Below are 13,607 nucleotides of genomic sequence, written 5' to 3'. Positions count from 1 at the left end.
GATATCTGTGACTGATCACCTAACTTCCGTCAATTAAAATGATTCTTTTTTGCAAGTTAAGACAATTTAGTTAATACTACCTTTTCATAATATTCAGGACTTCATTTTTAAAAGACAGTAGTCAATTTCTCCACTACCAAGCAGCCTACATCTCTTATTCTCAACATCTAAAGTGTACCAAATCAAATAATGTCAATCAGATTCCAAAAAGGAAAGTCTAGGTAAAATGTCAGTTGGTTATGTCCTATTCTTTCGTAGTTGAACAAATCAACTAAATAGCTGCAAGTGGGCTTCCTAGTGTCACAATGTCCTATCTTTCTTAATGCAGTGTCCAGAGAGAAATACTTAACATTTGCTCCAATATGACTTTTTTAAAGAACGAGAGCTGGGGTGCCTGGGTGGCTCAGTTAAGTCGGTTAAGTGGCTCAGTCGATTAATTTGGCTCAGGTCATGATCTTGGGGTCCTGGGATCGAGCCCATGTTGGGCTCCCTGCTCAGTGGAGTCTGCTTCTCCCTCTCCCTCCCCCGCTTCTGCTCCCTCTTTATCAAATAAGTAAGTAAAATCTTTGGGAAAAAAATAAAAAGATTTTCCTTCACATAAGACTCCTTGCATTCACTGTCCAATATAGTTTTTCCATACCTTTTAACCTGGGATTTTAAGAAAAATTTTCTTAAGGTTTCATGTTAATATAAAAGGTATTAGCTGACAAATACCTGAGGTTTATTTGAAATTGACTTAGATATGCCCGAAATACAAGATTCAGTACCATTTCAGTACAGCAGGAAATTCTCAAGAAATATATTTTCTACTCAACAAATTTTTGTACCAAATGTACCAATAATGCCACAAAATTGTTTGCACTGTTATATGAGAATCAAACTTCTGTGGATTGATTGTTTTGGTGGGAATCATGATAGATGGGTAATTATATTACAAGACCCCCAGTGGATGCCTGAAACCACAGAAAGTACTGAGCCCCATGTATACTATGTTTTTTCCTATATGTATATACCTATGACAAAGTTTAATTTATAAATTAGGCACAGTAAGAGATTAAGAACAATAATTAATAGAATAACAATAAACTGTAATTAAGGTTATGTGAATATGGTCTCTCTCTCTCTCTCTCTCACTGTACTATACTCACCGTCTTTGCTCTTGTGGGATCCTCATGTGAGATGACAAAATGCCCATATGATGAGATGAAGTGAAGTGAATGACATAAGCATCGTGACAGCATTAGGTTACTATCAACCTTCTGACGATAGTGAGAAGGAGAATCATCTGCTTCTGGACCTTGGTTGCTGGTGGAAAAGTGAAACCACCGATAATGGAGGACCTACTGTACCAAACAGTAGAAGTGTCCAGTTTGCGTAAGTGAGTGAAAATGGTACACAGGTGCTTTGAATAAGCACACCATACGAGGGAAGAAAACTGGGTTATGGCATTGCAAAAGTCCTCTTCTCTCTTAGAAAATTCTCATCACATGAACACATCCTAGTTAACGCTATCTTCAGGAAGGGAAGCAAAGCTCCTGTCAGTGTTATTTCTGCCTCCAAACAATCATAAAACCATATGCAACATATCTTAACCCAATCATCCTGCTTCCCACAAGACTCACTTTGTTTCTAGCTGCTCCTCCTTCCCTTTCTTTAAAATTGTAGTTGATACACAATATTCTGTTAGTTTTAGGTGTAAAACATAGTGAATTGACAATTGTATACATTACAAAATGCTCACCACGGTATGTCTACTTACCATCTGTCACCATACAATGTTATTACAATATTATTGACTATATTCCTTATGCTGTACTCTTTCTACAGTCCTTATTTCTTTTTAAAAAGAGTTTAAACGGATTCTCATATGGAATAAGGCACAAATAAAACAGATCTTTTTTCTTTTTTTTAAACAAAAGAACACTTGTCCTGATGAGAAAGGAAAATGTGACCAAAAACGTTTGAACAAGGAAAAGATAAAGCTTGCAAAGCAACATGCCCATTGGTTATTTCTAATCTTCTACACGTGGGGCCTGAACTCATGACCCTGAGATCAAGACCTGAGCTGAGATCAAGAGTCGGATGCTTAACCAACTAAACCACCCAGGCGCCCCAAATACTCTGTACTTTTAAAACACTGTATTTTTAGGGAAATGCAAAGTGTAGTTTACATTAATGTAACATGGTTCTCTTCCCCATCTTCTTCACCAGTACAGCTGGCCACTATGCAGATATTATTTGCAAAAACATAAATATTACCAAAGGTCCCACCTTGGCATATTTATCTAAGTAATCAATCTGTGAAGTTTCTAATTAGATCAGAACAAACCACACCCACACTACAAAATCCCACATTAACAGGAACAAGCAAAACAAACACCTAGGTTAAACTGATAAAGGCATATTCCATTATATTCTTAATGTATTAAATTGGTATTCAAAAACCATTTACATTTATATTTTAATGTAGGATAATAAAAGCCAAATTACAGACAACCATTGAAGTTTTTTTCTTTCTTTTTTTTAAATTCTAGGGTACATGTACTGGGGAAAAAAACAAGAAAATCAGTTCAGGGACTTTTTTCTGAACAAACAACATCACAGGTTTCCCATGATATGTGCCTAAGCCACTAAGTCTCATCTGTCACACAGGACACTGAATGGTGACCGTCTCTCACATTTGTTACTTGTAATTCCCAAGTGATCAATATTGAGTATCTTCACTTCTGGGTAAGAGAAAAAGCATTTTGGTCCATTAATTCACCTACTCGCTCCTGGAGGACGTTAACCAATTCTGCAATAACGAAGACATGAGTGTCATCAATGTCTTGAATGATGAACTTCTTCCCTAAGGCATTTGATTCATCCAAGTACAGCAGGAACTGCTTCATGGCAGGGTCACTGCAGAGAGAAACACATGATAACGACTCACTGAGCTGTCAAATTACACCTGAGCAATGAGAATTGGGCATGCAGAATTTTTAGGGTAACTTTAAAAGTTCTAAACTGTTACTCAATCCCTCACTCCCTCTGTCTCAAGTATTAGAACTGTTCCATCAAGTTTTAGAGAAAGAGGCCAATGATAAGATTTTAAAAGAGTAATTTGTCACTGACAAGTGAAAAAGTAATGTTCAGAGCTTTGTAGTTAATAGGGCCTAGAATCACAGCTCCCTTAACTGATTTAAAAAATTAATTTCCTTACTTGCCCATGACCATTACATTTAAGACGCCAATAGATTTTCACTATCTTGCCAGTGAAAAATTAATTTACAAAATCAGTTAAACAGTCACTGTGATAAAGCAGGGTGAACAGTAAAAGTCAGATCTGGATTCAATCTCAGTTTTATCACTTACTTGTGTGACCTTAATATATACTTAATCTTCAACACCACAAAATGAGCCTACATAACAGAACTGTTATAAAAATTAGAGGGAAATAATGCCAAGGATAGTGTTTGGCTTGCAGTAGGTTCCCAAGTTTTTTTTTTTCCTCCTTAAAATTCTGAACTTTATAAGTTTGAACTATCACTCAGAATCTTTAAAGGAAATCCTACCAAAATCTTCTTGAGAATACTGAGCTCAAAGAAGAGACACAAATTTAATTCTATTTATTTGTGATTTTTAGTTTGGAATGAATAAAGTCACAAGGAAAAGAGGGATACAATTTCTAGGATTTACATGGGGTGCCTGGGTGAGTCAGCTGGCTAAGTGTCCAACTCTTTATTTCAGCTCAGGTCATAATCCTCAGGGTCCTGGGAGCAAGCCCCATGTTGGGCTCCGAGCTCAGCAGGGAGTCTGCTTGAGGATTCTCTCTCCCTCTTCCCACCCCCCCCCACCAGCTCTCCCACACCTGTCTCTCAAATAAATACATAAATCTAAAAATAAAAACAAAACAAACGATTTCTAGGATTTACAGAAACATGTCATAAAAACCCTGAATCACAACAAAGGACACTCTTTAGACCTAATATAATGTACAATAATGTGTTTAGCAAAAAATGAGGTCAGTGTAATTTCCTGAAAAAATTAAAAACAAGTTTTACTTTTTTCAAGTACAAACTAGGTGTAAGTGAAGCTAACAAAGGTAAAGGACTTATTTCAATCACCATATGAGTATGGTTCATGGTATATTAACTATTAATAAAGTCAAGTCTTCCTAGAGATGATTTTTATTTTCAGTAACTTACCATTACAGTGATTTTATTAACAATTTACTACACCATAAAATGTGAATAAACAAACAAGTCTGTCCACATCAGAACTGACATAAATTTTAAATTTAGTTTCTAGTATGCCTGTCATCTTACACTTGTTTGGAACAATAACCTAGGTTTGGCAAAATTCAGTCATATTCTATGGTTGCAGAATTAGAATGAGCATTCTTATCTGCAGAATTGACTGGTTCAGAAGTAAATTTGCTACTTTAAGCTTTATTCACTCATTCAATAAATATTTATTGAGCACCTGTCATGTGCTAGGCACTACTCTAGTCCTGGGTCTTCAGCAGTAAACAAAACAATTCAGAATCCTCCATTATGGAGCTTATATTCTACTGGTAGCATTACGATACACACACACACACACACACAAAATGTAGGGAAGTAGGATGAGAAATGGCAGTGATGAAAGTGATAGGACCTTGTAAGTTTAAACAGGGGAGGCAGGAAAGGCCTTACTGAGCAGTGACATCTGAACGAACAAGAGGCAGTAAGCAAGGCATGTAGTGACTCAGGCAAGGGCGTCCTAGGCAGGGTGAAGAGTAAGGCCATGAGGCTGGAGAGGGGTGACTAAAGGGGACAGAAGTGGAAGATGAGGTCAGAAAGTTATAGCTGGGCCAGATCACAAAGGGCCTTGGAGGTGATTTTAGCAGTTTGGCTTTTATTGAGTGACATGATTTAACTTACAGACTGACTTCAATTTTAAACGCAAGGATCATACTGCCTGCAGCGTTGAGAAAAGACTGGAGGGTAGTGAGGGCAAGGGTAGAAACAGGGAGACTGATGAGAAGGTGACTGTAGTAACCCAGGCAAGAGATGATAATGGTTTGGACCCACATGGTAACAGTGAGGGGAGAAGTGTCTGGATTCTATAGACATATGTTGAATGTAAAGCCTGCCTAACTTGCTGAAACTAGATTCCAGCTTTGAAGGAGAAGAATTAAGGAGACTCTCAACATATTCAGTCAGAGCAAATGAAAAAGTGGAGTTGCCTTTTACTGAGATGAGGAGGAAGGAGGAAGAACAGGTTTGCTGGGAAAATCAAGAGTGGGGTTTTAGGCATGTTACCTGTGAGATGCCTACTGGCACCCAAGTCAAAAAACTGAGTAGGAAAGTGGATAGACAATTCCGGATTTCAGCGGCGAAGTCCGGACTGAAGAGAAAAAGTCAGTCATCAAGCTCTGACAAGGGAATTAACACAGCTACAGAGAAGGGACCAAGGACCAAGACCCAGTCTCCCTAATATCAAAAGGTTAGGAAGAAAAGGACAAATGAGCCAAGTAGATTATAAAGCAGTGACCACTGAGGTAGGAAGAAAACCCTGAGTCCTGGAAGGTAAGTGAACAAAGGACATTCAAGAAGAGGAAGCGATCCAGTGTGTCAGGTGCTGGTGACAGGAACAGTAAGAGAAGGATTGAGACCTAAGTGACAGGGGGACTTGCAAATGCGCTTTGAATTAGCACGTTGGTGTTCTCAAATTTTGCCTTTTGCATACTATCCTTGCTCATTTAGCCATCTCTTATAACACCTCAGCTACATATTACTTCTTATTTTTCTTTAAATTGCCTTTAAATCAACTTTTAAGCTTAACTTTGCCAGGTATGAATCACCAGTCATCCCACTGTGTTTTTATCCTCAAATAAATTAAACTGGTCATATAAAAACAATTTTTTTTGTGTTCTACTACAAACCATCTTGAACCAGCACCATTCCCCATACCTGGGGAAACACTGCTAACTGACAAATGAGATACCTACAAAGTGACTGGTGAGACACTGAAATAACTACTTCCCTTATTAACCGCTTCAATTCAACTTTTTGAAAGGAAAACAGCAAGCAATTTGAGACTGAATTCTCAAGCATGTACCTGAAATATAATTTATAATGATTCAAAAGGACAAAGTTTAAGGGACTTTTATTATGAAACATTAAGGGAACTTGAGTATCTTGCCTGCATACAGGGCTATTTATTCTACTTCCTCATGAAGAGATTCTATGGGAGAACCTGCTGGTAAGAGAGAAAAACAAAACCAAGTGCCCATAGACATACTTGGTTAAAGTCCTGGGATCAGGGCTAGTGAGCAAGAAAAAAAGGTCTTTGACCTGGAGATGTGAAGGCAGATATCAATCAAACTCCCTCCTACATAACCTGAGTGAGTTTAACCTCTATAAAACATGATTCTAAAAAGTATCACACCACAAAGGCTCTACCAGGATGACACAGTTAGATGTAAAGCAGATCAGAGACTTCACTGGTCACCTGCACAAAATTGTCAGCACTGTCCATCCCATCAGAATGATAGTCTTGGGGGAGGGAGCGGGGGGATGGGTTAACCCGGTGATGGGTATTAAAGACGGCACGTACTGAATGGAGCACTGGGTGTTATACTCAAACAATGAATCATGGAACACTACATCAAAAACTAATGATGTAATGTATGATGATTAACATAGTAAAATAAAAAAAAGTAAAAAAAAAAAAAAGAATGATAATCTTGGCTCAGCAATGGTAAACTATCCTTCCTGATAATAATTAGCTAACAGGTATAATTACTTAAAAATCTTAAAAGTATTTCTCCAAATTCTGTATGTCCTGAGAACAGAATGTTTTAGAAAACTGTTATTGAACATGAAATGGCTTTGTTTGCTTATTTCCTTCTTAAAAGCATTTTCCAAAGTGTTTTTGGAATAAGCGTATTGTCCAGCTTGAGATATAGTTACCTTTATTAGGGTTCAGCATATTGTAGGTGCTCAATAAATATTTGCAATGAATAGGGTCTTAAGAGAAAGAAAGGGCCAACACAGGGGTCACTGAGCTAACCAGAATAACAGTCCCAAGTTCCCAATATGACATACAATAGGTTTATTCTTAGAAAGACATGACGCTAAAGAAGACTAACCCCAAGCCCAGCTAAGTCAACCAAAACATGTATGATATATGAAATCACTGAGCCTCTCCATGTCTTAGGGTCCTAGGTAGTAAGATGGAGACAGTGGTACTTATATTTAGAGAATACATCTAAAAGCACTTTGCTCATAGTAGATACTCAAATGAAGAGCAATTAAAATGCCAAGAGTTTCTGGGTGTGTGGGAGGATATAGGTAGAAAGGTTTAAATTACCCATTTCTACCCCTATTAAAGGATTTGCTGTTCCAAAAATATTTTTGTTATTACTAGCCTGTGTATATGATATTCTAAGAATATGCATGCACACATTCTTTTTAAAAACTTAACACAGTAAGGGGGCGCCTGGGTGGCTCAGTCGGTGCAGCGTCTGCCTTTGGCTCAGGTCATGATTCTAGGGTCCTGGGATCGAGCCCTGTGTCGGGCTCCTTGCTTATCAGGGAGCCTGCTTCTCCCTCTCCCTCTGCCTGCTGCTCCCCCTGCTGTGCTGTCAAATAAATAAATAAAAAATCTTAAAAATGGGGATAAGAATACCTATATCTGGGGGGCACCTGCATGGCTCAGTTGGTTGAGTGTCTGCCTTTGGCTCGGGTCATGATCCCAGGATACTGGGATTGAGCCCCATGTCAGGCTTTCTGCTCAGTGGGGAGCCTGCTTCTCCTCCTCTCTTTCACTATCTGTATCTCTCAAATAAATAAAATCTTAAAAAAAAAAACACCTATATTTCATAGGGTGGTTGTGAAAACTGAGTAGTACCATGTGCTTAGGATAGTATCTGGTAAATGCTCAGTGTCATTTCATGAAGGCATTCAGACCTTTTTATTTACCATTGTATTACACAATGTCATTGTCCCATATCACTTAAAAATGTTTTCAAATACTTTAATTGCTACATTATTTGATTATAAAAATGTCACAATCAATGCTTAAGTTCGACATTTCAAGATTTCCATTCAACACCTGGTGCTCATCACCACAAGTGCACTCCTTACTCCCCATCATCATCAGTTTGTTCTCTATAATTAAGAGTCTGTTTCTTGATTTGTCTTGCTTTTTTCCCCTCTGCTTATTTGGTTTAAATTCCACATGAGTGAAATCACATGGTATTTATCTTTCTCTGACCGACTTGTTTCGCTTAGCATTACACTCTCTAGCTCTACCCTCAACACTTTGTTTTATTAGCACATTCAATTACCTACATTTTTTTTTAAAGATTTGAGAAAGAGTGCGTGCATGCACGCCAGCACACTCTGGGGTGGGGGGAGAGGCAGAGAGAGGGAGAATCAGAGACTCTTAAGCAGACTTCCCGCTAAGTGGGGAACCCCGACGCAAGAGGGCCGTGCTTAGGGCAGTACGCCAATCTGAAATCTATTCCACCTCTCTACTAAAATAGTTCTCATTAAAAAAAAAAACAAAAAAAGAGAAAAAAAAGAAATCGCTGACTTCTAGTGTGTCTTCATCTTATTCCATCTCTCATCACCACTGGACATGGCCCACTCACCTTTATGAAACATTCCCTCTTAGCTTCCCTCCTACATCACTGGCTCTTCTTCTTGTCTTTGTTGTGTCTATCCAAACATTAAATCTGCACTGCTCAGTACGGAGCACTTGAAATGTGGTCAGCCTGTGAGATGGGCTGTGAAAGTAAACTCCACACTGGATTTTGAAGCTGTCGTATGAAAAAAGACTCAGCAAAATTTTGAAATCTCAGTAAGAACTTTGAAGATTTAGAACATGTCGAAATATTTTGGACACACTGGGTCAAATAAAACATATTAATTTCACCTGCTTCAAATTACTCTTAATGTGGTTAATAGAAGATTAAGACTACATATATGGCTCACATTATATTTCTATAGGACAACGCTGTCCTAAATGCCAGAGTATCCTACAGTTTGGTTTTGCTCCTCCCCTAGCCTTCCCATCACAAACAAGTGGAGACTGAGCAAGAACTGGTCCAATAGTTTAGTTTTTCAGACTATGTGATAACAAAGCCCTTAATAGCTTCCTTTGAGGAATTCATTGCTACCCATTAAGGTTTCTAGCTTCTCCTATGAAATGTGTGCCTAGTTTAGACAACCTTCAACTGGCTCTTGATTTTCTTACTTTTTCAAGACCACAGTTTGTGATGGTGAAGACATAGGCAGACCTTAAAATTCTAGTCAATCCCTGATGGTTGGAGGACAATATGAGCACTGTTCCTCTAAAGAGTGTTGATCTAAAAAATACACTGCCCCAGACCAAAACATGCTGGAAATATGCCAATTACATCAACTGGACTGAGACATTGAAATCTGGCACCAGGAAGAAACGCAGCAATAGAATCCGTCTCACTTGTTATATAAAAAAATGAAGCTGAGAAAGCTGAAAGACTTGATTCCTTTAGATCTTTTTTTTTTTTAAAAGATTTTATTTATTTATTTGACAGTGACACAGTGAGAGAGGGAACACAAGCAGGGGGAGTGGGAGAGGGAGAAGCAGGCTTCCCACCGAGCAGGGAGCCTGATGTGGGGCTCCATCCCAGGACGCTGGAATCATGACCTGAGCTGAAGGCTGACCTTTAACGACTGAGCCACCCAGGCGCCCCTGATTCCTTTAGATCTTAGAACAAAACGAAAACATGGATTCTAGAGAAGGTACATATATATCAAGATTAAATATGGAGATTTAAATTTCATTAAGTATCAAAACTACTAACCATTCTATTAGCACTCCTTTCAGGACGTTGACCATCTTTTCCCAGTCAGAAGGTGCAGATGACCTTTAAAATGCTAATAAAAAAGGTAAAATAAAAAAAATCAACTTTCTCAATATACTTTGGAGATTTGCCTCTTGAAATGAGGCAAAATATTAAATGTCACATTAAACATTTAAGTCTATGAAAAACATAGGGCTAACATTAACATAGATATTCTGATTTTTAAAAAATTAAGATGAGTCTATTGGAATATTAATGCAGAAATCTTACTTGCAGATGCTATCCAAGTCAATCCTAATCAAAGCAAGCAACCTAACTCTACGCCCGCGTACCCAAACCAAGTTTAGAACACGAGTCACAAGATTTCTAGTCCCACCCAGGATAATGATAAAGGGTAAGATTCCGGGAGGCAGAAATCACAGAATGGTAGCTGTGAAAGGGATGGTGAGGACGACTATCGCATTTCACAGATGAGATGGAGCGAAGAGACTAAGCCATAGCTCCGGGGGGGCGGGAGGGGGAGGGAGAGAGAGAGAGAGGAAGGGATGGGGGGAGGGAGAGAGAGAAGCCAGGTCTCCAGATCTCATGTTCTTTTACCACATAAATCAGGTTCCCCAATGATCTGCCCGAGGAGGAAAATATCCCACGCAGCGGACGCCAACTTAATCCTTAAACTTCACCTGGACGCGAGCCACTACCCGTAATGAAATCCACGGTTCAATTACTGCGGGACGCCTCCAAGCCTCTTGAGGAAGGGCCCCGAGAGGTGCCGGACACCGCCCCGTACCCCAGCACTCGGAGGACAGGCTTCTAGGACTTTCCTCCCCCTCCCCTCTTTCCTCGGGAGCCCTCGGTTTTCCACGCACCCCACTTTCCCCTCTCGCTGGAAGAGCCAACACCACGTACCTCCACGCTCAAAACCAGCAGCACTTCGGCCTTGCCAAGGGTGCCTGCGCCGGCTACGTCATCGGTCAGCGACGCTCTTGTGGGTGGGGCACGCCGGCGGGAGGCGGAGCGCGAGCAGGGTTGAGGGGGCGGGGCGCGACGGGGGTGGTATCACGTGCCGCCGGTAGCCAGCTGGAGGGCTTCGGCCGGGCACCGCCGGGAGAGGTGGGCTCCCTGCTGTCTGGGTCGGCGGTGAGCGGCTGAGGGCTGGCCGAGTCCGCGTGCGGCAGGTAGGAAGGGGAGCCCGGGCTCGTGGGGGTCGGGCGAGGGCTTCGGCGAAGTCGGCCCAGCGGGGAGAGGCGGCGCGGGGGCGCGGCCCCTGACACACCGGCTGACCCGTCGACCTGCAGCCGGGAGAGAGGGCCTCTCCGAGCCTGGGCCGCCCGACTATTCTTTCCCGGTCGCTGCCCTGCTCTGGTTCCTCCCTGAGGCCCCTAAAGCACCTGCCGGTACCGTCAGCCCTCACTGGGTAGTCACGGAAAGATGATGAGAAGGAGTAAGAAACAGCTTCATTGAAATCGGAACCTGCCAGACCACAGCTTCTAGCTGTGACCCGAGAGGGTGCATAGATGGAATGCTGATAGGTTTTTAAACCCCGAACCGTCATTGTAAGACCCCAGAGGGTTCTAAAATTAATCCTTTCCCCAAATTTTGGTGTGTAGTCTAGTAGAGCTCGCTCTTTAATTATTTTTACCGGTGGAGGTATGAGGCTCTTGCTTAGGTTCCTTAGGTGAAATTGTACTTCCCAATTAAGCGAATGCTGCGCATTACTACTTCATGTGTTTATGACATTAATAAACCCAGCTCTTAAATTCATTTCCCTCTTCTTAGCCCTCAAAATTTTTCCTCTTTTTCGTTTCCGTATTGCTGGTTCTGCGCTCGCCCTAGGCATGGTTCTTAAAACGTGTCTCTTTTTGATTAAAATTTTTTTTACACTTTTTTTTTAATTTTTAAAATTTTTTCAAGTATAAACAGAATGTAACATTAGTTTCAGGTGTGCTATATATTCAATTCTGTGCATTAGTCATTGCTCATCACTCTAAGTGTACTCTTAATTCCCTTCACCTGTTTCACACATCTGCCTATCCACCTCCTCTTTGGCAACCCCCAGTTCTCTATATTTAAGAGTCGGGTTTTTTTTTGGTCTCTTTTTTGTTTCTTAAATTCCACCTATGAGTGAAATCTTATGGTATTTGTCTTTGACTTATTTCACTTAACATTATAATCTCTATATCCATCCATGTTGTTGCAAATGGCAAGTTTCCATTCTATTTTAAGGCTGATAGTCCATTGCATAGACTTGCTTTCTCCATTCATCTATGGATGGACACATGGGCTGCTTCCATATCCTGGCTATGGTAAATAATGCTGCAATAAACATAAGGGTGTTTATATCTTTTTGAATTAATGTTTTCATTTACTTTGGGTAAATACCCAGTAATGGAATTACTAGATCATATGGTAATTCTGTAATTTTTCTATACTGTTTTCCACAGTGGCTGCACCAGCTTGCATTCCCACCAAGAGCGGACAAGGGTTTCTTTTTTTCCACATCTTCGTCAGCACTTGTTATTTCCAAGTATCTTTTCTTTCCTCCCCGCCCCCAACCCTCTTGCCTGCATTCTCCTTCTTGACCATCTCATTGAACCTCCACTCTTGTGCCCCAGGTGCTGGCCTGAGGCCTACACATTAATCACCTGTGAGTAATCTAAGCACCTCCTCTCAAAACTGAGCTAGTTTTTATCTTTCACCATTACTTCAAAACCTGCTTTTCTTTCTGTGTTTCTCTGAATCATCCAGGTTTAAAATCTCCATCCATTTATTCAGCAAACATTTTTGTGCACCTGGTATGTGCCAGACACTGTTTTAGACACTGGGAATACAATGATGAGCAGGCAGCCAATTACAGTGGGGGGAGAAAGATAGCAAAATCAGTTAACAAGAAGGTAGATGGTGATGTAATTAAGAGTGATTGGGCTCTGGGGAAGAACCTGCAAAATAATTGCAGTATTTATTTGGAAAAATAAATGAACATAAATAGCTAAGAAAAGTTTGAGACAGAAGAGTAATGCTATCAAAATATAAAACTACAGCATTTAAGACAGTGTGGTAGTAGTAGGAGACAGAACAATGGAACAGAATAAACATCCCAGAAACAAAACAAAAGAAAAATGTGTGTGTATATGTGTAGACATGCATATACATGCATTTATAAGGTAAGGGAAGAGATCACAAATCTGGGAAAGGGAAGTAGCACTCAATAAATGGGGAAAAAATGGCCTTCAGGAAGATTTCTGAATTAAAAAATAACTTCTAGTTATTTTTAGCATAAAAATTTAGATTTAACTATAAGATTTAACTATATTGCTTATAGTTAGCAATAGCTAACTAGGAATTTTAATTTTTAAAAAGGTACTATTCATACCAGTATTCAAAGCTAAAGGTATCTAGAAATAGATCAAACTGAAGCTGTATAGTCCTCTAGGGAGAAAATTATAATGTTCTTTGAAACACATAACAGAAGAGCCAAGTAAATGGAGAGAAACACTGTATTCACGGGTGGCAAGACTCAGTATCATAAAGGTGTCAGTTTTCCCCAATTCTACAATTCAGTGCAATTCTAATTAAAATTATACATGATTTTTTATGGAACTTGACATGCTGAACCTAAAATATATATGGAAATCCAAAGTACTAGGAATCACTAAGTCAATTTTGGGGAAAAAAAAAATCAAATGGAAGTCCCTTCTTCCCAGGTATCAAAACTTAATATGAAGCCATGATAATTAAGACTACTTGTTAAGTGTTAATTGCTAGTATTGGTTCAGGGATAGAAAAGTGG

At 39.9% G+C, this 13,607-nt stretch overlaps 2 protein-coding genes across 2 annotated transcripts in view; one reads left to right on the top strand and one right to left on the bottom strand.

Moving 5' to 3' along the window:
- Positions 1–2,442: 2,442 nt before the first annotated feature.
- On the bottom strand, positions 2,443–10,790 carry LOC118001796 (general transcription factor IIH subunit 5). The gene is made up of 3 exons (XM_034991942.1): positions 10,727–10,790; positions 9,821–9,893; positions 2,443–2,901 (listed from the first exon to the last, which is right to left on the bottom strand). The coding sequence occupies exons 2-3, from the start codon at positions 9,853–9,855 to the stop codon at positions 2,721–2,723; spliced, it is 216 nt and encodes a 71-aa protein (XP_034847833.1). The 5' UTR covers positions 9,856–9,893; positions 10,727–10,790; the 3' UTR covers positions 2,443–2,720.
- A 103-nt stretch (positions 10,791–10,893) lies between these two features.
- Positions 10,894–13,607, top strand: part of LOC118001854 (protein SERAC1) — a 60,012-nt gene continuing 57,298 nt past the window's right edge. The window contains exon 1 of the mRNA XM_034992036.1: positions 10,894–10,995. The gene's annotated coding sequence lies outside the window, so the exon portion shown is untranslated. The remainder of the gene's footprint in view (positions 10,996–13,607) is intronic.

This window comes from Mirounga leonina, unplaced genomic scaffold, assembly GCF_011800145.1.
Source record: "Mirounga leonina isolate KUSES-001 unplaced genomic scaffold, KU_Mleo_1.0 Mir_54, whole genome shotgun sequence".
Classification (NCBI taxonomy): domain Eukaryota; kingdom Metazoa; phylum Chordata; class Mammalia; order Carnivora; family Phocidae; genus Mirounga; species Mirounga leonina.
This window is presented reverse-complemented; position numbering and strand designations above follow the sequence as displayed.

Bases quoted from the DNA above. Each gene is read 5' to 3' on its own strand.
- LOC118001796 (XM_034991942.1), bottom strand. From the start codon at position 9,855: ATGGTCAACGTCCTGAAAGGAGTGCTAATAGAATG. The intron at 2,902-9,820 runs GTTAGTAGTTTT...TTCTCTCTGCAG, and splicing joins AAAGGAGTGCTAATAGAATG to TGACCCTGCCATGAAGCAGT.